General features: G+C 40.5%; 2 protein-coding genes across 5 annotated transcripts in view; one reads left to right on the forward strand and one right to left on the reverse strand.

Moving 5' to 3' along the window:
- Positions 1-15,078, forward strand: part of LOC144529376 (uncharacterized) — a 60,526-nt gene extending 45,448 nt beyond the window's left edge. The window contains exons 3-10 of one of the 4 annotated variants that reach the window (XM_078268435.1): positions 2,832-2,937; positions 6,717-6,935; positions 7,472-7,612; positions 9,883-10,038; positions 10,116-10,288; positions 12,467-12,601; positions 13,558-13,692; positions 13,951-15,078. In XM_078268435.1, coding sequence (XP_078124561.1) covers positions 2,832-2,937; positions 6,717-6,935; positions 7,472-7,612; positions 9,883-10,038; positions 10,116-10,288; positions 12,467-12,601; positions 13,558-13,692; positions 13,951-14,133 — 1,248 coding nt within the window. In that variant the 3' untranslated portion in view covers positions 14,134-15,078. The remainder of the gene's footprint in view (positions 1-2,831; positions 2,938-6,716; positions 6,936-7,471; positions 7,613-9,882; positions 10,039-10,115; positions 10,289-12,466; positions 12,602-13,557; positions 13,693-13,950) is intronic. The other 3 variants (XM_078268436.1, XM_078268438.1, XM_078268437.1) reach the window with 3 other exon arrangements.
- Positions 15,079-19,164: 4,086 nt separating this feature from the next.
- LOC144529365 (chloride channel protein 1-like) overlaps positions 19,165-24,704 on the reverse strand; it is a 46,060-nt gene continuing 40,520 nt past the window's right edge. Inside the window, exon 23 of the mRNA XM_078268417.1 lies at positions 19,165-24,070. Coding sequence (XP_078124543.1) covers positions 23,591-24,070 — 480 coding nt within the window. The 3' untranslated portion in view covers positions 19,165-23,590. The remainder of the gene's footprint in view (positions 24,071-24,704) is intronic.

The raw sequence follows: 24,704 nt of genomic DNA on the forward strand, positions 1-24,704 counted from the left end.
ATTTACAATACATTATTCATTCACAAATACTGGTGGACAACCTTTAAGGACACCATAATGGTGTCCTTAAAGGTTGGATTTTTCCTCATTTTCTTAAATTAAGGCATTAAGATCAATTTCCAAAAGATGATTTTTGTATTCCTCTGTTTAGTCAACTTTAGCATGGGTTCATAAACTTATGAGTGCCACTGTATACTGTAAAGTATGATGCTTCCTGTCAGATTCTGAAAAGCTGGTTGATGCATTCATTTCCAGTTGACAAGATTACTGTATTGCACTTTTTGCTGGAGTGCTGCAGCCAGGGTATTAACTAAAACCAAAAGGTTTGAACAGATCACTCGCTATTTGAACTTCTTTTCACTGGCTCCCAGTAAAACACAGAACTGATTTTAAAATACTTCTTGTTTTAAAATGTATAAATGGCTTAGCTCTTTCCTACGTCGTTGACATTGAATACACACTGAACAGATCCCTTATATAATCAATATATACACCTAGAAAAAAAACTCTAAATCATCTTACGGTGCCTTCCTACTCTCCCACATGAACTAAGGTCTGCTGCAAGTGTCTTCTATATAAGCAGACTAAAATCATGTTTTTCCACAAGCTTTTAGTTAGGTGTAGGTGTGGTTAAAAGGCAACGCTTTTATTTTAGAATCAGTATTATTTTTCCCTTTTTTAATAATAATACAGTCTTATCTTACATGTTTTTGTCATGTAGTGCATGATCGTTTGCATTTTATGTTGAAGCACATTGAGTCTATGCCTGTGATGAATGTATGAAATGTGCTATATAAATAAACTTGACCTGACCAGTTAGTCACACAATTCAACTCTATCTGTCTGCTGTTTGGTGCTAGGCAGGCAGGGGCGGAGCAAGGGGCTTGGCTTCTGGTGCTCCAGCCCTGAATGTTTTCTCAAACGCCCCAAATCTTTTAGTTATTAAAATAACTTCAACGTTGTGTCATTTAACCCTCAGTCTCTCTGACTGGACCAGCTAATCAATGGAGCAAAAGTTCTGCGGAAATATCGACATTCATTCTGTGAACTCTACTAAAAATAGTTTTTAAGATTAGTAATGCCGTTTACGCTAAATTCTACCCTACCTACGTCAGAATTTAAAAGTAGTAAGATCAGAAAATGTTTGCCTAGGTGGCAGGAGTAAAAATGAGTCATCGTCAACATTTGTTACCTAGCTTTGGGCTGAGCCCAGATTGTTCACAACGTCTGGCTCCGCCTCTGTGGGCAGGTAGTGCTTACTGAAAACAGCTGCTTATACTTAACTTGTTTGAATTATGATGAGTGTCAACAATGCTGCTGCACTTAGTGTTTAAATGTCTCCAGAATGCTTTAGTTTTGCACATTAGTGGGACTGTGCAAAACTGGAACGCACAGAAAATTTCAGTTTTTCTGTTTGTTCCAAATACAAGATCACTTCTGGTTTATTACATTTGAAAACGAACAAGCTTCTCGTCGAAACACAACTAATAGAAGAGAAATCCATGATCATAGACTGCTATAATAACTATACACTCTGTACGTACAGCTGTACTGCTAGACTATATAATATTACTGTTTGATGCAAAGCATCATATATGATAACACATAGGTGATACTCCACTTGAAGTCAACAGAGAGATCAGATTTCAGTTTGCCTTTATACAGACATAATTCACTTGAACTCAAAATATTACATCACCTCTATCACACAATCCCCCAGTGTAACAGAGTCCATGTTTTTCCTACTATTTCCCACTGTAATTAGCTGTTGGGAGGACCTCATTAGGAGCCGGGCTCTGTCTCTGTGTTCATTAGTTTGCTGGTTGGTTTGCCATGAGCACTGGCGCCAAGAAGTACAGCAGAAATCACACAAGCATGAGCAATTTCAGGTTAGTGTGCTGCACACGCGAGTGCAGCTGGTCTTAGTGTCTCGAAACCTCCTCTTACTGGCTTTAAAAAGTAGTTTCGTACTTCCTTAAACACTGAGTCAGTTCTTTAAAAGTTATTGGCAAACGAACATGTGGAATTTGTTCAATAAGTCAATACTGAACAGTTCTAAATATTACATCATTTCAGACTGTAAGGACTGGCAATGTATATGTATTTCACATGAGCTCTCAGTTTTTAACAATCAAAGGATGGAGATAACTATAACAATTCATTAACATTCAAGATGGGTAAACTTGGCCTGAAGAAGGGTCATTGAGCAAAACAAGCAACACATTCTTTTTCATTATCATATAAGCATATCTGTCTAAAACATACCTGTCTGAATAAATACATCTCTTATCCGCTGTTTCCACTATTAACCCATCTAATCTGTGTACAGTATATAAGAAATTCTACTAGTTAAAACACAAGATCAATCAGTAATTGTTCCATATCAAGTTGTTCATGATTTTGCACAAATTACCAGCTGCTGTGCTCACCACATTTTTTTCACTTTAGTGTTTCCTTTTAGCCACAGTTTATCTATGATTCTCTTCTTTTCAAGCAATGATCCCTGTAAGCCATTTACAAGGTATTTGAATAATTAACCCTTCCTTTTTATTCCCTCTATTACAACCTCCCTTCTCTTCTTCTATCTCTCACAAACTATTTTCTGAATCCTTAATCATCTGCTCTCTTCGCCTCCATTTTTTTTTTATTCCATTCTCTCTTTCTTGCATTTACCTTTCTCTCTCATGTATTCTTATTTTGTAATTTCTGTCATAATGCATTTTTTTCTTTTTTTCTACATTCTCCTTTTGCATTCTCTCATCTCTCTTAATTTTCTTTCACCCTCTCTGCTCCAACCTCACCTCACCTCACTTCCCTCCCTCTCTCCTTAGTTGTCCATGGAGGACACTACTTCCATTCTGCCTCGCCTCAAGATGAAGCCGGCCCAGGCCTATGGGATCGGTGCCCTGGCTAAGTCCTCTCTGACAGGTGTGTCAGGTGTGTGTCTGTGCTGCTAGATGGTAAAACAGCCCCCATGTTGCCTCCACGTGCTCCTCAGAGGGTCAAGGGTGAAGTTGTTGTTGGGAAGTGAAAGGGGCTTAACTTCCTTTCCCTGTTGTGTCAAAGATACTTTTTGGTTTTCTTTTTGTGTGGTATTCAGATGGTTATTGGGTGCCAGAGTTGTGCAGCAGCCAAATGATCAATGTGTGGTTTGGTTTAACAGTAATCACCAGACAGAACTCGTTTTTTTTTTGAGAGAGCTGCTACATTATAAATGAGAGAAAATGGGGAGCATATATTACTAATTTGTATTGACTATGATTGAAATTGAAATGTGGTAAGTGTAATCACTCATTAAGCATTAGCTCAGCTATGTTGCGGTCTGTATGGCTGTTGCTAGACAACCAAACCATTCATTCCACTTTGCAGAATGGAGTTTAAAAATAAAACACACAGTTGTTAGGAAATTAAGTTTTAATCGGGCCCAATTTGGAAGCAAATGCAACATCATCTAGGAATACACTGTTGGCATTTCAAATACATGCAAGTGTACATGCCAGGTAGATTACTCTGCAACATGAACATATTAGTTGGATTGTTGGACTGTACATCACAAGTCTCTAAATAGAAGAACTTTTAAGTGGTAAATGCCATCCAATTTAGTAGCCTAACACAAACAAAATAAATCATTTATAATAATAAACAACGTAAAAAGTTAGATTCAAGGAGGATACTATACTGCTCTTGCAAAAAAAAAAAAAAAAAAAGATCTGGGTTAGCTTACCATCCATGCTCCAAATACTCATATTAGTCCATAGTGATCAAAACAAGCTAATTGAGAAGCCACTTATTAAATAGCTGATTTTACAACATCTTGAAAGCCTTGGTCACAATTAAATAAAAAGTCCTCATCTGGGAGATTTTAAATTAGATTTACCATTTAAGGTTGCCAGTTAGGCCAGGTTCTTTGGCTGCAATACGTTTAAAAAAAAATACTGTTTAGGGCGCTACATCCCTTTATTACAAATTAGAAAGCTAAAAAGAAATGTGGGCAGAGATACATTCAAGAGAGGTCCCTGGCCAGACTCAAACCAAGGTAATTACACAATTTCTTTGCATCCAAAGCAGCTCTTTCTTTGAGATTTGTTTGTTTGATTAAAAACTCCATCCTGCCTGTACTTTCACTTGGTTTCTGCACCTCGTGCTGGCCAAACAATCATCTGACCCACGTGGAAAAACAAGAAGTATCTGTACACGTTTGCTATAAATGGCGATTTTGTGAATCAAACCTTGCCTCAACAGACAACTTCACTCCAGAGCCGGAGGAGGAGCTTGGAACCAACATGGTTCGCCCCTGTGGGTGCCCCTTCCTGTATCACTCCCTACTCTCCCTTCTCTTCCATTGATATCAACAGCAGACGTCAATGACAGACACATTTCGCAGAGTCATTGATGGAAATCCAATCAGATCTTTAATTTCAAAGAAACTAAAGTAAGTGCGATTACTTACTGAAGCATCTCCACAGGTGTGTTGGGACATGTAGTGTATTTGTAACGTGGCAGTGCTGGTGGTGGTGTGGCTCGATATTTGTGTAGTGACTCTTTTGTGCAGTGGCTGGTGCCTCTTGTGTGCTCCGTCATCTTGTGCTTTCTGCTTCAAACTGTAGTGCCCTTCGTAGTGTTTTAGTGTAGCACCTCAGAGTGTCTGTGTTTTTTTGTTGTGTCTACTTGCACTTCAAATAAATCTGTTAGTATAATTTTGTTGGTATTCTATTTTGAGCCTCTGAATAGCCAAGAACCCAACACCCTCCGTCATCCTCATTCTTTCCATTCCTATTTCAAACCCCAATTAGACTCTGCAGGGAGTGTTTGATTTTTTAAAATGAGATTGGCTCTCTTTGTCTAAGGGGAAAAACTGTTTCTATTTATAACTCAGCATGTAACTTGCCTACTGGACCGGGGGAGCTGTTTAAGTCATTCCTGTTTGATTTTAATTTAATTTTTTTATCGATCAGCCAAGCATTTGACACAGAGTATTTGTCCCTAGTTTCAATCCTGTATTTGCATCTTAATTGGGCAGAGACTTGCCAGTGGACCCTTCTGAATGTTCAGTTTACACCCAAGGATTACTTTCCTCTAATTACGCAAAGTCTAATGAATCTCATTTATTCTGTTTACCAGGAGATGAGTAATGGCTTTAATTGTTAATATGGGTTTGTCAGCGTTTCAGCCTCCATCCTTGTCCCTTTCTGTTCAATTCAACAAACTCTAACAAGCACACAGGCAACCCTCTCCAATTTGTCACAATGGTTACGTCACGTTACCTGACCTCTAACCTGTTTTGTAAAGGTCTTAACTATTATGTAGCAGATTCCTAAGTTCATATATTTGATTATTAAAAAAAACTACTCATGGGATTGTCAGTCATATCTGAATATTTTACAATTTTTAGTTAATACGTTCCTAGAAAGGTTGATATGTTGAACTCAAAAAGACATCTTTGTTTAAATGCCAAGTCGTCGGCAGACACATCTTGTAATTCTTGTTGTTTTTTTAATACTCTTGACTTCCAAGACTCAAGAGGAAGAACAGATTAAAGAACAGAATAACATTCTGAGTACTCAGATTTGATCAGAATCTCGACATCCCGACCGACTGATTTTATTTTTAGGAAAAATATCAGAGTTTAAGAGAAAAGATGCTCTTATTTCTAAATTCACCTCTAGGTGACATTTATCTGACTGGTGCTCTACAGCATCTCTGCTCGTCCATATCAGTCACACGCATCATTAGCATTTAATTGGCAGATTTAATGTGATTGATATGACTACATGGAGAGTGGAGAATGTCAGTCACTCATTTTGATGATTAGCATGCAGGTAATAACTGAAAAGCAACACATTTGAAATGTTTGGATGAGCGCATTGGCTGGTAGATACTCTGGGGCTTAGTTTCACTGACGGAAGTTTGAAAGCAGCAGTGGGTCAAAGGTTAGAGGCAGGTTGCGTTCCACTGACAGATAACTATCAACACCGCTATTGTGTTTTTTACTCCAGCTGGAGGGCTCATTAGATAAGACAGAGGTTGTACTGAGCAGAGCAGAGCATACTTAGCAGTACTCGACAAACCTACCTTGGATAAAGATTTGAAAACTTGAAATATAATTACTATGATTATTATGAGTCATATTTCTCTCCCTCTCCCCCAACCGGTTGCGTCAGATGACCGCCCACCAAGAGTCATGTTCTGTCCGGTTTCTGCCTGTTAAAAGGACGTTTTTTTACTAGCTGCTGTCGCACCAAATGCATGCTCGTGTGGGAATTGTTGGGTCTCTGTAAATTATAGTGTGGTGTAGACCTACTTAATCTGGAAAGTGTCCTGACATAACTTCTGTTATGATTTGAAATTATAAATAAAATATTGACATTTGAAAAGAAATAATTTTCTTTATCGACTACTAAATGTATTTTCAAACACTTTTAATGCTAAGTAGCTGCAAGCTTCTTCCCATGTTGTCATACCCAGTCACTCTCTGAGTCACACATCCCTTCCAGTACATGTATTACCCCATTGACATTATTTATTATAGTTTCATGTATTAAACAGTTTCCCTACAACATTCCACAGTTTCTCATTATCATTCTACTTTCCCCCCGAGCCTCAGTTGGAGGGGTCATTAACCACAGAGGCCAGACGTAGTTTTGACAGTGTGTGTGTGTGTGTGTGTGTGTGTGTGTATGAATGTGTCCCTCCTGCTCCCCACATACCTGTTGTAGGCGTGACTCGTTCCATGAAGGACAAAGTGACCAAGCCCACTGCCATGGCCCAGGGTCGCGTTGCCCACATGATCGAGTGGCAGAGCTGGGGCACACCATCTGTGGGGCAGATGGGGACCGTGGGTCTTAACAACCTGCAGAGGGAAAAGGAAAGGAGGCTTGAGAGCGATGCTTACAGCGACCTTAGTGATGGCGAGAAGGAGGCTCGCTTTGCTGCAGGTGAGGATACATCTGGGTACTGAGTGTTCACATGCTACACTTTCTTTAGTATAAATACAACATGCAAAACCAGTAGGAAACAAGTCCTGCAGAGTTTAGCTGTGTTTTAGACCAGTTATCTGCATGGTTTGAAAGCATCTTTGAAATTTGTATTGTGAAAAAGACAACTTTTTGTAACTTTTGAGGGTGTCCCAAAATGGACAGTTTTCATCAAAGGGAAGACCCACCCTGATATCTTTTTACTGAAAATGAATTTGTGCTACCCACTGGTGCACCATTTCTCTTCCCTGACTGCTTGGAAAATATAATTGGTTCTGGCCCATCTGGTACGTCTAGCAAAGTTAAATAAATTATTTGTGATTTGTAATTTATACACATTTTTACACATTTACAGATTTCCTGCTGTGAATAAACATTCCGCCACCTCCTAATTAACTCTGTATGTGTTAGCAAATCTGGGACTTGTTTTATGAACTGTATCTGTAATCGTTGGATAGTGAAAAGATCTCCCTGTTATTATTACTCTCTGTCTCTAGGCATCATGCAGCAGTTTGCGATCTCCGAGATGACTCTGTTCGGCTGGAACTCGGTGGACGGGGAGAGTATGGGAGCCGGCTCCAACCAGGGCAGTGTTGCTCACCTCAGTGAGGTCAACCAGGAGAGCATCACCAGCAGAGGTACTGCAGTTTAAGCCTTTCTGCAAAGAGCTACTAGTGGCAGATTGTGTGGAACCATCGCAGGTAGGGCTGGGACGATATGCTTTTGTCCAGATTTGATTCTTTCGTGATACATGGGTGCCAATTCGATTTGTATTGCCATTTTCATTTATTGCGATTCTAGAAGTATTGCGATCCGATAGTGTTGAGTATTGCAATTTTCTTTTCCTTCTTTAACAAAAAAAAAGAATGCAAATTACATGTCAGTCAGTCAGTGTGACATTTATACCAGGAGATGAGTAATGGCTTTAATTATTAATATGGGTTTGTCAGCGTTTCAGCCTCCATCCTTGTCCCTTTCTGTTCAATTCAACAAACTCTAACAAGCACACAGGCAACCCTCTCCAATTTGTCACAATGGTTACGTCACGTTACCTGACCTCTAACCTGTTTTTGCAAAGGTGAGAGAGATCTAAAAACTAATTGTTTTCTAAAAAGAATGCAAATTACATGTCGGTCAGTCACTGTGACATTCATTTCATTTGTAAAGAAATAAAGAAGAATTTTCTGCTGGAAAGGGATATGCAGACATGATGTAGTCGCCGTCGCAGGACTGTATGAACAGAAAATATTAGGGTGAATCATTGGTAAAAAAATTTGATTCTGGGGTAAATAATCGATTTTAGAAAAATCGGTGCAAAAAAAAAAGAAAATCACGATAGGTCAAAGGATTTTTTCCCACCCCTAATTGCAAGGATCTGTTACTGTTACTGTCATAAACCTACATTTAGAGGTTCAATATAAGGGAGGAGGCGTCATTAGTGTAGTTGTATTCATTTAACATTAAAGTCTATCTGCCTAAACCACGAACACCGTTAAAGCCTAACTACAGAAACAGTATTCTTACTGTAGACATTTTGCCAAGTGTAACAGCGCTAAACTGTTCTCACACTCCTGTCTTTGGACCACACAGTAAACTCTTATGTTTTGTATTGTGAGTAGATGCATAGTTTGGGAAAATTAGAGCCCAGCTGGAAACTAAAAAAACAGCCAAGTCAGTTTTTCTGCCAACCAGCTGTAAAGGACTTTTGGAGGACGGGCACACAGCTGCACATTTCTGCCTTTCACTGCTTCCGGGCACTTGTTCAAAACCTCTCAAATGACAAATCCAGATGACAGCCTGTCATTTCTAAAACATCAGAACACATTCTGATGGAGTGCCATGAGTGCTTGGGCAAGATAATTCACCCCAAATCTAAAAGAAGGAAATTAACTCCATTATGGGGATTTCACTTTACACTTGGTTGAATAAAGCAAAAAACAGTTTGGGGAAACAAACTCATACCCTGATTTTTGGTTTGAGCCTCAGGTGGTAAGATGTCGGTTCAGTTTAGTTGCACATAGGATGATAAAACAGAGAGAAAGGAAGGGAAGAGAGCAATTGGCTCAAGCAAGATAAGGAAAGGAAACCCCATTCAACCTCACAGGGACAGCCGTATAATTTCATAGAGATTTTAACAAAACTAACAATTCTTTGGCTGTTTTTTGGCTCTTAAAAAAAAGAAGAAGATTAAAATGAATTTGAAACTTGGACTTGTGTGCCGCTTTCACGTTACATGGACTAACAACACTGTAAACTGTTTCTTTTTTAGTTTTTGCTGGTGTTAAGCAAAGCAGGGCGCTGTCCAAACCCTGAGGGACCCTGTAGGTTAGCACAAGGACTAAGCGCTGCTCTCATTACCAACACCATATGGGCTCTGCTCTGTGGTTTATCTAGCTTGCAACAACAACAACAACACACATGTACAGTATACACACACAGCAGCGATTAAAATACTGCTTAATATCAGCATTAGGACTGAGGGAATGTTTCTCCTCCATAGTCCATTCAAGTGTTCAGCCTGCACAGGTGTGCTCTATAATAACAACGCTGCTGCAGATAGACTAATCATACTCCTATTAAAGTTAATACATTTTGTTGCTTTTGGATGAGGGCAGGTTCATCCCTTTGAATGGCTTCATCTATACTATGCTGCTAATGACTGAATCCACAGCTCAGGGTCTGAAAGAAAACGACTGAAATACTTTTAATTCAATCTAAAGGTGAGCAGGGGAATTCATAAAATTCTTGTTTTAGTGAATCCATGGTTGTTCCTCTTGTTGTTCCAACACGTTTCCCAGTGCAGTCTTGCTTTTTCATTACTCATTCCTTAAATGGTTTTGACATCCATGTCTCTTAATTTCTTTTTCTTTTCCTCTTAAACGGTCCTCCTTTGTCTCACTCCGTACAGACCAGGTTCTCCACCACTCCTCGGCGGACGTCTGGCCTCACACCTACGTCTCACAGGGCCTGTACTGCCTGTCGTCCACTGACGCCTGGGAGCCAATCACCAGCCAGCCCTCGGGCATGGCCTCACCTGCTGCAAGCTCCTACATCATGGCTGCCGGTGAGAATTGAATCTTCTCTCTTACACTGCCCCTATGAACGCTAGACTGTGTCTTTGAGTGTTTTTGGTTGTTCCAGGTGGCGGCAGTGGAGCAGCGGGTACACCCGGTGAGGGGTTCGAGGGGACGGTAGGCGGGTACCTACAGCAGCACCATACTCATTTCACCCTGCAGCAGCAGAACCAACTCCAACAGCTCCAACAGCTTCACCAGTACCAGCAGCAACAGTTTCTGCAGTACCAACAATCCCAGGTCAGTGGTAATAAGACTGTTCACTTATGCAGTTTCAGTCTGGCACTAACAATGAGTAGCATCAGGTCTACCAGCAATAACAGCTGGGAATCTAAATTTGCCTACAGAGGCAACAGCAGGTCACTAGTACTAGAATACTAGCACTGCATACATATAGTTAGAGCAAAACCCTGGTTAATAGAACAGCTACTGGACTGTATCCATAGCATGTTTCAGTAACAGCTTCAGCACCAACTCTCAACTAATGTGCATCAGCTCATACATTGTGAAATAAACACCACATGGAAAATGTTATTACTTGTCTTTACATCTGTCAGACCGTCGGTCCACCACTTTGGTCCAAAATTAAATCACATCACAATAACTTTTAGACAGATTGCCATTTTGTGTAGATGTTCGTGGTTTGGATTATCCAGTGAAATATGTCTATCTTATATAGATATAGAATATCTTGCCACAGTATTTTGCATGGCTCACAGATAATGTATCTCATGGTTAATTCTGATGAAACCTGACTTTTCACCACTGTGAGATTTACATTTGTTGTTTTAGCTAAATGCCTAAACAGGAATCTTCATTAAATGTGGTACACTGCGCACTCACTTTGGCTTATGACCAAACTAATGCCATTCCCATGAGTCTCAGCTGTGCTTCTACGTTAGAAGTGCTTGTTATCACGCCAAACTAAGGTGCTAAAAGCGCCGCTATACTTTTTCAGCTTCTTCAATAATGGGCAACAATGCTACAGTGAGATACTGCATCACAACACATTTCAGCTAGGAAGGTTAAAAAGCCTCGTCATGCCAAAACATGACGTTAGTAGCTTTACAGAGCTGCGTTGGTTTCATTTTTTCAGCCCCGGAGGTTGCCGCTTGTTCTTGTCTTGGTATCAACATAACAGTACAATCTACTAAATCATGTTGTATGTATGCGTAAAATGTTCATTGTCAATGTTTTTTAAATTTGTTTTCCCTACAATATATGCTCTGGAGACTATGATGGTCATGCATGATTAAGGTTTTTATGGTCTAGTTGAGGTTAGGGGGAAGACCTTGGTCTACCGAAAAAGTTAACACTGACTTGAAACATGAGCATCAGGTTTCCTCCAAAATGTACTAGCTGACTTGAAATTGTTCAGTATATAAAGTAATTCTTAGGACACAGGGTTGCTGGCACACGTTTCTGCTGTTGGCACCAATACTAACATGCCCTATACACACAAGGTATTTACGTGCTTCTCGAGTGATCAGACTGGTTGAAACAATAAAAATGGACCTTTACATGCTTCCACGTTTAAATGTCAGGCTTCACCTCCCGTACACTGGTTGGATGTGCAGGCTGTGTGGCTTTGAGTGCTTTAAATCAGCTGCTGACTTCCAGCTCTCAGGCTGCTGATGTAGTGAGTCATGATGAACTGTGACAGCCAAAGACTTTTGTACCAATGCTCTAGCAGTGGTACATCTCAGAGCTCATTAAATGACTTAGGGTTATGAAATAATAACTTGAAAAGGTCAGTGACTGTGTCTTAAAAAGGTGTAGTGATCCGAGACCACAATAGAAATGAGCTTGTTAGCTTTACTGTGTGTATTATTCGGTTTCCCTTAGGAAGGAGACTATTGAACATATTACATTTATAATAAAGCTTTCAATCAATCAATTTTCTGAGCATAAGCGCTTGAGACATTTTCCCACTGTTCTATGCAACACCATCCCTGACTGATCATTTAAAGGGGTACACCATCATTAGTGACTAGAAGGAAGTGAAAAAAACTGGCAAAAGTATCCTTCTGCACAAGTCTCTGGCAAAAAACTGTTAAATGCAGGAAGAATATAACTGCTTCGTCATGTGTTTTTGCGTGACGAGGCTTTTCACCCTTCCTTGCTGAAATGTGTTGTGATGCAGCAGCTCACCGTAGCATTGTTGTCCATTATTAAAGAATCTGAAAATGTCAGGAGCTGCAGGGCTTTGTTGTGCTTTAAATCTCTAGTGGCTGACGATATTTTTATTCCGACAAAAACAAAAGTTTGGAAATCATGAGATGCGGCCACTGGCCAAGTTACTGTTGAGTCATTGGTTTTGTGATCAACATCCAAATCCACCCCTTGAAAAAATAAAACCTTATTTTACAGTGAATCCTCATTAATTCTCTTTCCTTCCTTTCCTATCTCTGACTACAGTCTATGGAGCACAGGCTACATAGTGCCTCCCATTCCCTCCAAGCCACTCCCAACAGCACCATCCACAGTCTCGGTCCTCCCACCCATCCTCGGCTAGCTGACCTGTGGGGAGCTGCGCAGGTCGAGGCACACCACGTAGGCACACCTCTGCTGAATCCAAATGGTCGGAATACAGACTTTGCGGACTATACGGTGGTTTAACATATTCTGACTGAGTTTGCAAGGGCACAGGGGTGTGTGACTGTATATACAGTCGTAGGCAAAGACGACAGGCATCTCCATTCAGCCATTGTTACAGAATGAGTGAGACAACAATAATCATTGTACTGACAGCATGTCTTATTATGCATTTAATACTCTCTTGTTATTGTAGGAAGCCAAGGTTTATCTTCTTTGATGTCAGGCATGTGTCTTCAAAGGTGAAAATAGTGCACTAATCGTAGAAATATCACGTTGATGTTAATATTCTGCACAGGAATAGTCACTTTTTAGCCATTTTCCATTGCGTTTGACACTCATCTTGGCTAATTTGTTTTTGTCTTCTGGATCTGGATTTGTTTATATCAGCAGGCATATTTAGCACACATCTGTAGTGCAGTGAATGATGGGAGAAACTGCCAGGGAAGTCGGCAAGGTAGGAGACAGGCTGAATGTCTGCATGGAGCACTGCCAAAAGTCTGCATGACAGCCTTTAGCGGACCTGATGAATTTTGACAAAGGACATCCTTAAATCCGCCCTGTCTCCAGAGTGGCATGCTGTAAAGTCCGCAAGTTTACAACTCTAGGCATTTGGATTCAGCATCTGTGTCTGTTGTACCTACCTAAGTATTTGTCTTGTCTCTATGATGTCGTGCATCGGCAAATAAAGCTGGGGTCAGGACATAGGAGCTCTTATTCTGCTATTTCAACTTCCTTCTCTCCTGCCTTCTGTCTCTGTTTATTTCTTTCTGTGACTGTAACCAGGACCTGAAATTGAAGGGTTGATGTCAGTCTGTGATCTAACATACGTTGAAATGCCACTAACATGTTGCATCCTCTCCCAGTTTAAAATAGGTGCAAGCAATTAAATCAGTACACCTAACTGGTTGCAGGTGGAGATCGTCGGGCAGATGAATGGACAGATAGCTGACATGGTGGGAGGAGTGGTGGAGACAGTCGGAGAGGAGCCAGAGCCTGAGTCTGAAGGCATCCTTGATCAGCATGATGAGGAAGAGGAGCTGACAAAGGTGAGTTCTTTCAACTGGAACAGCCCCGAATCCTTGGTGTTGGTTTCTGCCGCAATCCCAGAGTCCTAAAAACAGATACACCATTATTAGATTAAAATGAAAATAATCATTTAAAAAAGATGACCAAGTCATATAAGTGAGAAAACATGCAAACAGTTGGCCTAATAAAAAGAAGAACAGGGCCTTACTTGCCTCTGACACAGTACAACTGTAGAATCCCAAACTGTCTTTTAAATGCTTAATTTCCTGTCTTTATAGGTAGAAGAGGTAACATTAACGTTGGAGCCGGAGCCGTGCTCTTTGACCCCATCCCCGCTGAGGGAGGAGGTCCCCTCAACCAGAGGCTCAAGCCCAGGACTGTCAGTTCAGATCGCAGAATCTGTCGTGGGGAAGAAACCGTTTGAAGTCACGCCCTGCATCATCCAATCACGAGAGGAGTAAGATGAAGAGGCGGGGGAGGGCTCCATTGTTGCGACCAACTGCATCGTAGGGTCAGAATGAAACTGAAAAAAAATAAAAAAATAAATGGAAATAAATACTTCAATAATCAATCAAGCTATTCTATCCCAACACCAACCCCCTTCCAACTATACTTTGAGTCAGAGGAAATGAGCGAAGACTTTTTCAGACGAAAACGTGGGATGTAATGTACACAAACTAAATGCCAAGAAGCCCCCCCCCCCCCCCCCCAAACCCCCAAGTTACTGTGGGAAATGTGGAATATTACGTATGTGACAATGAACACATAACATTTAAAGTAGATAAGAGACTTCAGTGACTGCTGAAACAAGCTGTGTGAGGATCAGATGAATTCACAACAAGTTTGGACCAATCGGACCAAAGAACCAGGACTAAAAGCCGACCAGTAGGCAAACGGACGGATGTCAAATCTTCAAAAGAAAATAAAGAGAAGAAGAAAAAGGTGGGGCGAGAAGAAGAAAGGGTCTAGTTAAAAATCTGTATCAGTGCAATACAACAAACATGGACACAACAAGCATATTCAAAACAGTATTTGCAAATAATTCTGAGCGGTTGGTTAAGGTGTAGCGTGTCACCACCGAAAACATCCTGCAGAAACACAAACTTTACCTGGTCACAAAGAACTGTTGGATTTGTAGTAATGCATTTTGCTTTGATTGACAGCTTGTCTGCGTCCTAGTTGAGATAAACCCAGTCCAATCTGATACTCAGAGTGACCTGTGGCACACACTTGGGAGTTACTTGCAAAAACTTGATCTGAACACAACCAAAAGAAAGTGCATGCTTTTTAACAGTGACCTATCCCTAACAGTATAACACAGTATACAAAGTAATAATATATAAAATTGCTTTTTATAATAAAAGAAAGAAACTCCAATAAACTGATATGTATTTGTATGAAAGTAAGACTGTATGTATGTATAAATGTAGCTTTGTTTGTGTGTAATATATATATATATATATATATATATATATATATATATATATATATATCTGGGAAACAGATTATTCTTGGTGCTGTTTTGTTCCTCCATGTGTTGCAAAAGTACATACACACATATTCTTATATGTATTACCTAACATACTGTTAACTGTCCAAACCTTAACAGTAGCTTCAACCTAAACTTACTGTAATTTTAAGCTTGACCCTAAAACCAAGTCTTAACCATAAACAGCCTTTTTAAGAAGTGAGGGCCAGATAAAAATGTCCTCACACGCAAGGTCATGCATTGGTCCCTCACAAAGATAGAAATATGAGAGCACACACAACCAGTATGCCTGTTGAGATACCAGTCACCTGACTGGTGGCACATTTTTCTGTGTATTGATAAGTGCCTGGCTTAACTTAATTTATTCAATCCTATTCCTAACCAAGTCTTCACAGTCAAACAGCCAAAATGCAATCACTTTCCAAATAGATTCTCACTCTAATCGTCTAGTAAAATTTAAATAGGTCCTCAAAAACATCACACACAGACGAACAAAGGAATCAAAGGACGGGCATGAGCTAAAGACCCTGCTGTATAGTCACTTTGAAGGTCAGAGGTTTTCTTCACAGAGCAGTCGTAGTTTTCTTGTAGTCATCAATTCCACTAAAACATTTGAAGTGTTGTGAACACCAGAACAGCCTTATTCATTAAACTGGGCCATATAATACTGTTTCCAAAAACATCAAAATACAGAAAAGGAAGAAATGCTGCATAATAGAAGAAGTCCATTAAAGGAACACACCGACTTATTGGGACTTTAGCTTATTCACCGTATCCCCCAGAGTTAGATAAGTCCATACATACCCTTCTCATCTCCGTGCGTGTCGGAACTCTGTCTGACGCACCCACCGTTAGCCTAGCTTAGCACAGATCCTGGAGGTAACCGGCTCCATCTAGCCTACTGCTCCCAATAAGTGACAAAATAACGCCAACATTTTCCTATTTACATGTTGTGATTTGTATAGTCACAGCGTGTACAAATAACAAGGTCACATGAGACACAGCCATCTTCTAACCGTACACATACTGGGAACTATATTCTCAGAAAGGTGAAGCAGCTGCTACTTCTGCTACTTGGGCGGAGTGATATGCAGCACCTGAGAAGCCCCGTGGTGACGAGCAGAGAGTAACAGTGCTTCGCCTTTCTGAGAATATAGTTCCCAGTATGTGTACGGTTAGAAGATGGCTGTGTCTCATGTGACCTTGTTATTTGTACACGCTGTGACTATACAAATCACAACATGTAAATAGGAACATGTTGGCGTTATTTTGTCACTTATTGGGAGCAGTAGGCTAGATGGAGCCGGTTACCTCCAGGATCTGTGCTAAGCTAGGCTAACGGTGGGGGCGTCAGACAGAGTTACGACACGCACGGAGATGAGAAGGGTATGTATGGACTTATCTAACTCTGGGGGATACGGGGAATAAGCTAAAGTCCCAATAAGTCGGCGTGTTCATTTAAAGCAACATGCTTTAGTGACTTCAATCAAGCATTACTGTGACATATTTTTTTAACATAATCTCTTCTAAAGGATTCTACCTACATTTGCTGGAGAGGACAATTCACTTTTACACTCCAGTGATCAAGACCCACGATGCCCCTGCCGCTGTGATAATCATCTGTCCTCCGTTTGTCCTCTTGTTGCTAAGAGATATCATCCTTTAAATCATTCGGTGTCCAAGCACACGAGAGACACAAGTTTAAAAAAGTGACACCTGACTATAGGAAATGAGGGATGCCACAAAATAGTTTTTTTGAGTGGAGGTGAAACTTATTATGGCAATTTTTGTTCAACTGAAATAACTGCGATGTCAGTCATGCTGTATAATTAGACTGGCGTTCAATCACTTTACTCACTTCTGTGGAGTCCATGCAACAAAGGTACTAGAAAACCTGTCGTGACATAGACATCATTTTTAAATCCCTCACTGCATAATGGTCTGCAGAAGAGCACTAACTAAATGCCTAAAATGACTTTCATTTCAAAATGAGATATCCAGAGGTGACACCCACTGTCCCAGAATAACATCAGATAAAAAGCAATTAAGGTAAGAAGCCACAGGTAGATACAAAAATCCAGTCATCCTGTCAAAATAGTTTAATATGACGGACGATCAAATGTCCTTTGCTGTGATACTACTTTTATGTTCATGAAGTGGTAATATAGTCTGACTCAGGGGATGTAGACTGTTGGGATTAAGCCTGCCATTGGTCGCCTATTTCAGCCAGCGTCCTCCTCCCCTTCCGCTATCTCTTTTGCAAGGGCATTGTCTGCTGCATCCCGAGCTTAGCGCTTGCCCAAGACGATTGTAATTGATGTAAAGAAATACAAACAAGCCAGAACGGTTTTCCCCCTATACTAGAATGATAACTCGTGCAGCCAGACTTTTCTCCAGCGCTGACAGAGCACTGTGGAGATCTGTGGAGCTCTGGCACTGTGGGACTAGGAGTTACCCTGAAAGAGAACGGGGCATGTACTTTCTAGCAGGGCATGAAGTTAACTTTTTACGAGCCAGTTTGTTTTTTTTTGCCTCATAAAAGGTGAAAAACAGGAATTACTGTGTCTCTATGATCCTATCCTGTCCTATTGATGGTAGCCTACTCGTAGACATTGCGCCGTCATCACGTGCTGTACTAGGGGGGCCCGCCTTGATAATCCTGCATAGGGGCCCGGTGTTGGCTCGTTACGCCACTGCATATAAGAGATGAGAGGACTGACAAAATCAGGAGTAGCCTACGCGCACCACCACAACAAAAACACTGGTGAATGCGCACCATAACACGAGTTGTTGCAAAAAAGTTGCAATTTTTTTTGTATAGTTCTTAAAAATAAAAAAAATTAAAAAAAAAGTAAACTTGTTTTGGGTAGAATAATAATTATTACTATTAATGAATTACTCTGGGCTGATATTTTCTAGGAACCTTACCAAAAAAAGGCTCAGGATGCTGCAAATGTTGGTATAATATGAAAACGGCTGGTGGATTTAAGACACAAAATAATAATTTATTGAATTAATCAAATATGAACATATCTGTCATTGTCAGTGGCTTGTTGATCTTTACATTGTTAGTTAATTTCCTATCCTGGCCTGGGACACACATTCATACGGTTTGATAAAGTACTTATTTGTCTTTAACTTATCATTGCACTTACAATAACGAGCGCAGCTGTCCTCAATTTAGGTCAAACTGTACATGTCATCTGATTTTTTTCCTGCATCCACCGTGTGTGATTGAGTGCGCGTCAGTCGCGGGGGAAACGGAGCAACAGTCCCGCCCACTGCAGAGAGCCGACAGATTGAAACAGCAGTCGCTGACTTTAGAGTGAAAAATCGTTACAGCGTACATTGATGTTAAAATGTATACAGGTTAGCAGGACGGTCTGAAATGTTTTGCACCGTCTTTCGCTGTACGTCTTGTTGGTAAATGTGAGATGTTCGAGTCACACGTCTCGCCTTCATAACAGAAACAAGGAAATTAATTTTACCCGTTCTCTCCAGCTTGGTCAGTGGCTGCACGTGGGACTGCTGGGATTGTGTGAGTAATGCGATAGGGGGCCCCGGCTGTCAATCAATGTCTTCCAGTGATGCGGGCCCCTGATTGGACCAGGCCCGTAAGCAACCGCGTTCCCTGCTTACCGATAGTTACGCGTCTGAATCACTCAATTCTCATTGGCTACCTGCCGATTGACAGTGATACCCGCCAATTGCAAAATGTACCCGCATTTGGCGATGAAACCATAGTATTCCAAAAATGTCTTAGTGGGGGGAAAAAATAAAGGATTTTTAAATGTCTCTAAAGATGATTTCTAAAGCAAAAAAATCTATATTTATTCCCTACCTTGACTGAATTCAGTTGTTGTTGCAGATGTCTGTCTGCAGTTAAAATGTGCTGCCTTCCCCCTGTCATGGTCTGCCTTTAGAAGGCACCTAACCTGGATAAATAAAGATCAAATTCAAACACATGAGCGAACAATTCAAGCATTTCACTTAATAAAACTTTATTTTGCTAAATCTTTCACAGTTTTATAAATTTTGAGATAACATTTGGACTCTACTAGAAGATAAATAAATGCATACATTTCTACTACAACCACAGGGAGACAAAAGACACCGGCACTTAAACTAGAACAGAGCCCTCTTAAGAAATGGACAAACTATTTCAATTCACACAGACATAAAGAAAAAGCTTATTGTTTATCTGCAGGTTTTAAAGACTTTTAAGGCAGCACCTGAGAAACTGAATCCAGGAGATAAGAGTGTTAAGAGGAGATGGAGGGATGAATGAAAAAAGGATGCATCACAAGAAACAACATTCAACAACACATTAATGCAATTATTAAGGTAGTCACTTGGCAGCTCTTCAGATTAAATAACTTTTTTTTGCCGCCAAAAACAAAACGAAACGGAGACCTTCGAGATTGTAAGGAAAAGTTCATCAATCAGATGTCCACAAAGAGGCAAGTTTGGTGAACAGTCACTTTGAGTTAACGTTGGGTTTGATTAATTTGACGTTTAAACATTAACATTGAATACAAAAAAAATAAAGTCAGTGTCTTAACTCAAGAAATAACACCCAATTCGGAACCTCTACGCAGCTTTCAGCCTCTTTTAGGTCATCGTTTTCCTTTTTCCATGTGTTCATTAACTGGTATGGCTGAGTTTCTGCTCTCAGTCATGTCAGTCAATTAACTGCTGTTATTTTACTGTAGCCTACAAAAGAAAGTCAAGGCTTTTCATATGTGCACTAATGCTCAAATAGCAATTGCATTTCTGTGGTTGCCCTTAGGTTTTAATGGTCCAATGTGTGGGAATTTCTCCCATCTAGCGTTGAGATCATATATCGCAATCAACTCTCTCACACCACGCTGTATAAAGTACGTATTACAGCTACGGTAGCCTTCACGCTTCAAAAAGAAGAAGACGGCTGTTCCTGAAATTTGGATTTTGAATACGTGTGGTCCTCCATGTTTCCTTCTTCAAACTTGCCGGGGCCGGGAAACAACAATACCCATTAGCAGCATCAGCAGCACCTGTGAATTTATCATGTGACAGCGAAAACGTGAAAGGCGGAGCAGTATGTCCCTTACCGGCTAACGTATTTCAAGATGGAGCATGAATATGGAGCGTCTACCCCAGTTCATGCGAATGCAAATGTAAAATTTCAAGCCAAAATGAATACTTGGAATTGATGGTGGTGGTAAATATTCATGAAAAAGGACAAGTTTGTGAACGGGCAACACAGATTTTGAGAATGAACAACTAAACACGTTACACACTGGACCTTTAAGAACTAGAATAAAACTTTGTAGCCGCAGCCAGAAGGAAGTCTCACATGAGCAGCTTCAATAATCATCATGACAGGTCTATATTAAATAGTTTTGTTAATGAGATCATTTCATTTCATTAATTGGCAAATATCTCTATGTCAACAATCTTTTTTTTTTACGTAGCCATGTGTGATTTGTAAAACTCTGGAAGGCATTAATGTTAGGGAAAATGGGAAGAGATGTCCAGGACCTACACAGCAGGGTTTGGCTGTCGTCAGTCGCCTTTAGCTGCACCATCTATCAACCTGACCGTGATGAGATGAGCTCTCAGGCTGCACAGCGGACTGAGCAGCTCCATTAGTCTTCTGCTATCCAGATGGTCTGTTGCCAGTTCAAAAATTCAATAGCTCCCGCTCTCATCCAATAAAAACCTTTTTTAAAGACATACACAATCAGGTAACGCAGAACTACTGTGCAGAGGTTCACTGGGTTCACTTCAATTTAAATTCAAAGTGGACAGTGCAAATTATAGCAGTACATTATGTTTAAGCTCATTCTTCATGATTAAAAAAGTGTAATGTATATATATTCTTGCCGTAAGGTGCCACTAAGAATGATATCATTTATTTTTCAGGGATTAAATGGTAAGTTTTGGTTGCCATAAATGTCTTCATGCTGTTTGGGATGCTATTACCCCGACGAGAAAACAATCATGAAGAAAACAGTCAATTCTTTGGCATAAAAAATTAAAACAGCGGATATTGGCAGCAACTTACATATATATATATATATATATATATTAGGGGTGGTACGGTTCATGAAAAAACATCCGAACCGCTCGGTTCGCTTGTCTCGGTTCGGAGCGTGTGTGCATCGCACGGTTCGTCAGTGCACCGTTAATGTGCACTAACCACTTACTGCTGTAGTGCCCACTTTCGACACCTATGTTAAAACACTTACTGGAAACGACGAGGGGGGGATGAGCGTGACGAATGCAACACATGGCAGCTGATTGGACGAACGCGTCACGTGGTTCTAGCTGCTCCCGAATTTCAAAACAGACTGTAATGGCGTCTCGTTCTGAATACGATCTCGTATTTTATGAAAATAGTTCACCGAAACGTGTTTCTGAAAACATTTTAAGCGAGAAATAGGTTTTTGTCAGATTTTGAGACGCGCCGGGCCGGGCCGGGCCGACCACTCCTCAAGTGGAGTGTGGAGTGCTGCAGGTCACGTCACGTGTAGAAATGTCAAGTGGGAGAGAAAAGGAAGGCTGCCAGCGTCGTATAAGTCTGGTGTGTGGGAACATTTTGGATTTCATGTTACCTATGATGACAGCGGAAATAAAATAGATAGAACTGCCACTGTGTGCATGTATTGTGTATCCATTATTTTAGTAATCGAGTATTCTACCAATTATTCCATCGATTAATCGAGTAATCGGATAAGAAATACTTTTGTTTTATTGAAGAGCAATAATAAACAATAGTTTGGTTAAATTTTCGGAAAAAGCAACATTTTTATTGCCTACATTGCTTACAATATCATATCTCAAAAAACTAAACATATTAAGTGCATTTAAGTGCCATATTACATTGTTTTTTTTAAAGATTTTTTTTTTTCAAATGATATCAACCTCAAACTAAGGCATACATTAAACATACATAAACATTAAGTTGTGCAACTTAACTTTCAGAACTACAAGTTTCAACCTGAGACTGATCTGTATATAGGCCTATATGTAAATATTAGTTATACTCAACCTATTTTCATTTATATATTTGATTACAATGCTACACAGCTCTGTTACACGTATGCTATTAGATCGTTGATCAGCTGTTTCTCAGTGAAGAGAGAGAGAGAGAGAGAGAGAGAGAGAGAGAGAGAGAGAGAAAAAATGGTGCGCAACAATCAGCTGTTTTTCCGAAGGGATAGTCAACATGTCAGCTCTTTAGATCAGATTGTGGTCACCACTACATATTTTCTTGTCTTTGATTTTGCTAGTTGTTGTGTTTGGTGTAGTTTCATCGTCCATACGACTCTATGATTTACTTTTGTCGGGTCCACTTCGTGGAATGGATGATTAAGTTAGACTCGATGTTTTCTGTTGAGATGCTGAAGCGTTGACGTCGTGCTATTATTGTGGTAAGCTAATTAGATTTTGCAGTAGGAACACTATACAGAGTTTTCGTTCTAATTATGTTTGATCTGATTCCAAACTTTGGACACTTTCTGTCGTTTTCTCCAGCCTGTCTCTTCTCTTAGCCCAGCACTATTTACGCTCTGGCATGTGTCGCCAGCAGCAGACTGAGCAGCGTCTGGTGTGCAACAGTAATAATGATCCGTGCGGAAACACCGTCCGTCAGCGATACAACGTTGGTAACATTGATTTAACGAAGCTTAAGGATTTTTTGTAATCAAATTATTCGAGGAATCGTTTCAGCCCTAATATATATATATGTATATACATATATATATACGTACCCTAGAGACTGTGTGAAAATCAACAAGAAAGAGAAAATGAGGAGGAAGTGAGGCAGGACTAGTATCAAAAAGCATACACACATACAGAGCTTATTAAGAAAAGACAGAGATGTTGGGGTAAGTAAAGGTCTGTGAAATGAGCAGACAGGGTCAGTAAGGGTGGGATAAACTGTCTTCAAAAAAAAAAGAAATTATGACTAGCTTGGCATAGCATATCGTGATATGAGACTGGATATCGTCTTAGATTTTGGATATCGTAATATCGTGTTATCTGTCCCTGGTTTTAATGGCTGGATTACAGTAAAGTGATGTCATTTTTGTAAATTTACTGTTCTAGCTTTTCTATTTGCCTTTACCCCACTTACACATTAATGATGATTATTTATCAAAAATCTCATTGTGTAAATACTTTATATATCATTTTATTATATAATATACAATATCGCCGCAATATCGATATCGAGGTATTTGGTCAACAATATCGTGATATTAGATTTTTTTCCATATCGCCCAGCTCTACATAGCATTGACATCTTTGCTCTAGCTACGTGGTGACAAAAAAGAGGTAAATGGGTGTCCAAAGACCAGAGAAACACATTAAGAACAGAAGAAAAAACTTACACCATTAAAAAAAGGTTTTCCATTATAAAAACATAACCATCACTCTTGTCTAATCTAAACCATTGGCTCATCATCACTGTCTTCATCCCCCTCAAGGAGTCTCTGTAAGGGTCTCAGGTTGGAGGAGGAAGGAGTGAAGGAAGAAGGGACTTGGGGAGGAGTGGCGGGGAGAAGGAGGGTGAGGTTGCTGTTGTAGCTGCAACTCCTGCTGGCCGAGCTGCAGGCCCCAGCGCTGCTGCTAACACCGCCACTTCCTGCACTGCAGCTGCTGCTCTCCTCCACCTCCGTCGCCACGCGCTCTATCCATACCTCCGTTTCATTCTCGTGGTGATGATGGTGGGGTTGAGGGGAAGAGGGGGACGGAGGATGGGAAGCAGTTGGTGCTGAGGGAGAGGAGGTCGGAGAGGAAACAGCAGTGGGAGAAGAAGGTGGAGGTTTAGGAACAGAGTTGTGGTTGATGATGTCCCGAAAGCTGGCGAGCGGAGGACGGAGCCGGACACCAGAGCGTGTGGAGCCCTCAATGGCTTTCTGGAGCTGGAGGATTAGGAGGAGGAGGAGGAGGAAGGAAAGGACGAGGAGATAAAATAGTGGAGGAAAAAGATGGAAGGAAGGAAGGAAGAGGAATAGATAAGGACAGGGGTGAAATGTGAGAAAAGGAAGAAACATGGAACAATAGTAGAAAGACAGCAAAAGAGTAAGAGAGAGGAATAAGAGGGTAAAAAGTAAGGGAGAAGACGGTGGTTAGCAAGAAAAGGGATTAAGATAGGGGTCAGTGAGTTATGGGGAAAAAGATAGATAACGTGGAAGAGTGACACAAGGAGGTGGAGATGGAGACAATAACGGGTGAAGACAGAATGAATGCAGGGTTTTTGTGATTTGCATATTAGTGACATAATCGCGCAATTATTTGCATTAAGCAATAAGCACATTTTTAAAGGAATGTTTGATGTTTTGTGAAATCTAGTTATTCACTTTCTTGCTGAGGGATAGTTGGTATGCGATTGGTACCACTCCTATAGCTGTAAAGCTACCAGTCAAGAGACTGGTAGCTCGGCTTCGAACAGTGGTTGTTCGTTGTAGCGAGGGAGAGATTACTAAAGCAAAATTTGGAGGAGTGGCTTGTCACTAAAATAGGAATAGCTGATCCGCCTTAAAGCCGGCCCACCTT

This window comes from Sander vitreus, chromosome 14 (genome assembly GCF_031162955.1).
Source record: "Sander vitreus isolate 19-12246 chromosome 14, sanVit1, whole genome shotgun sequence".
Classification (NCBI taxonomy): domain Eukaryota; kingdom Metazoa; phylum Chordata; class Actinopteri; order Perciformes; family Percidae; genus Sander; species Sander vitreus.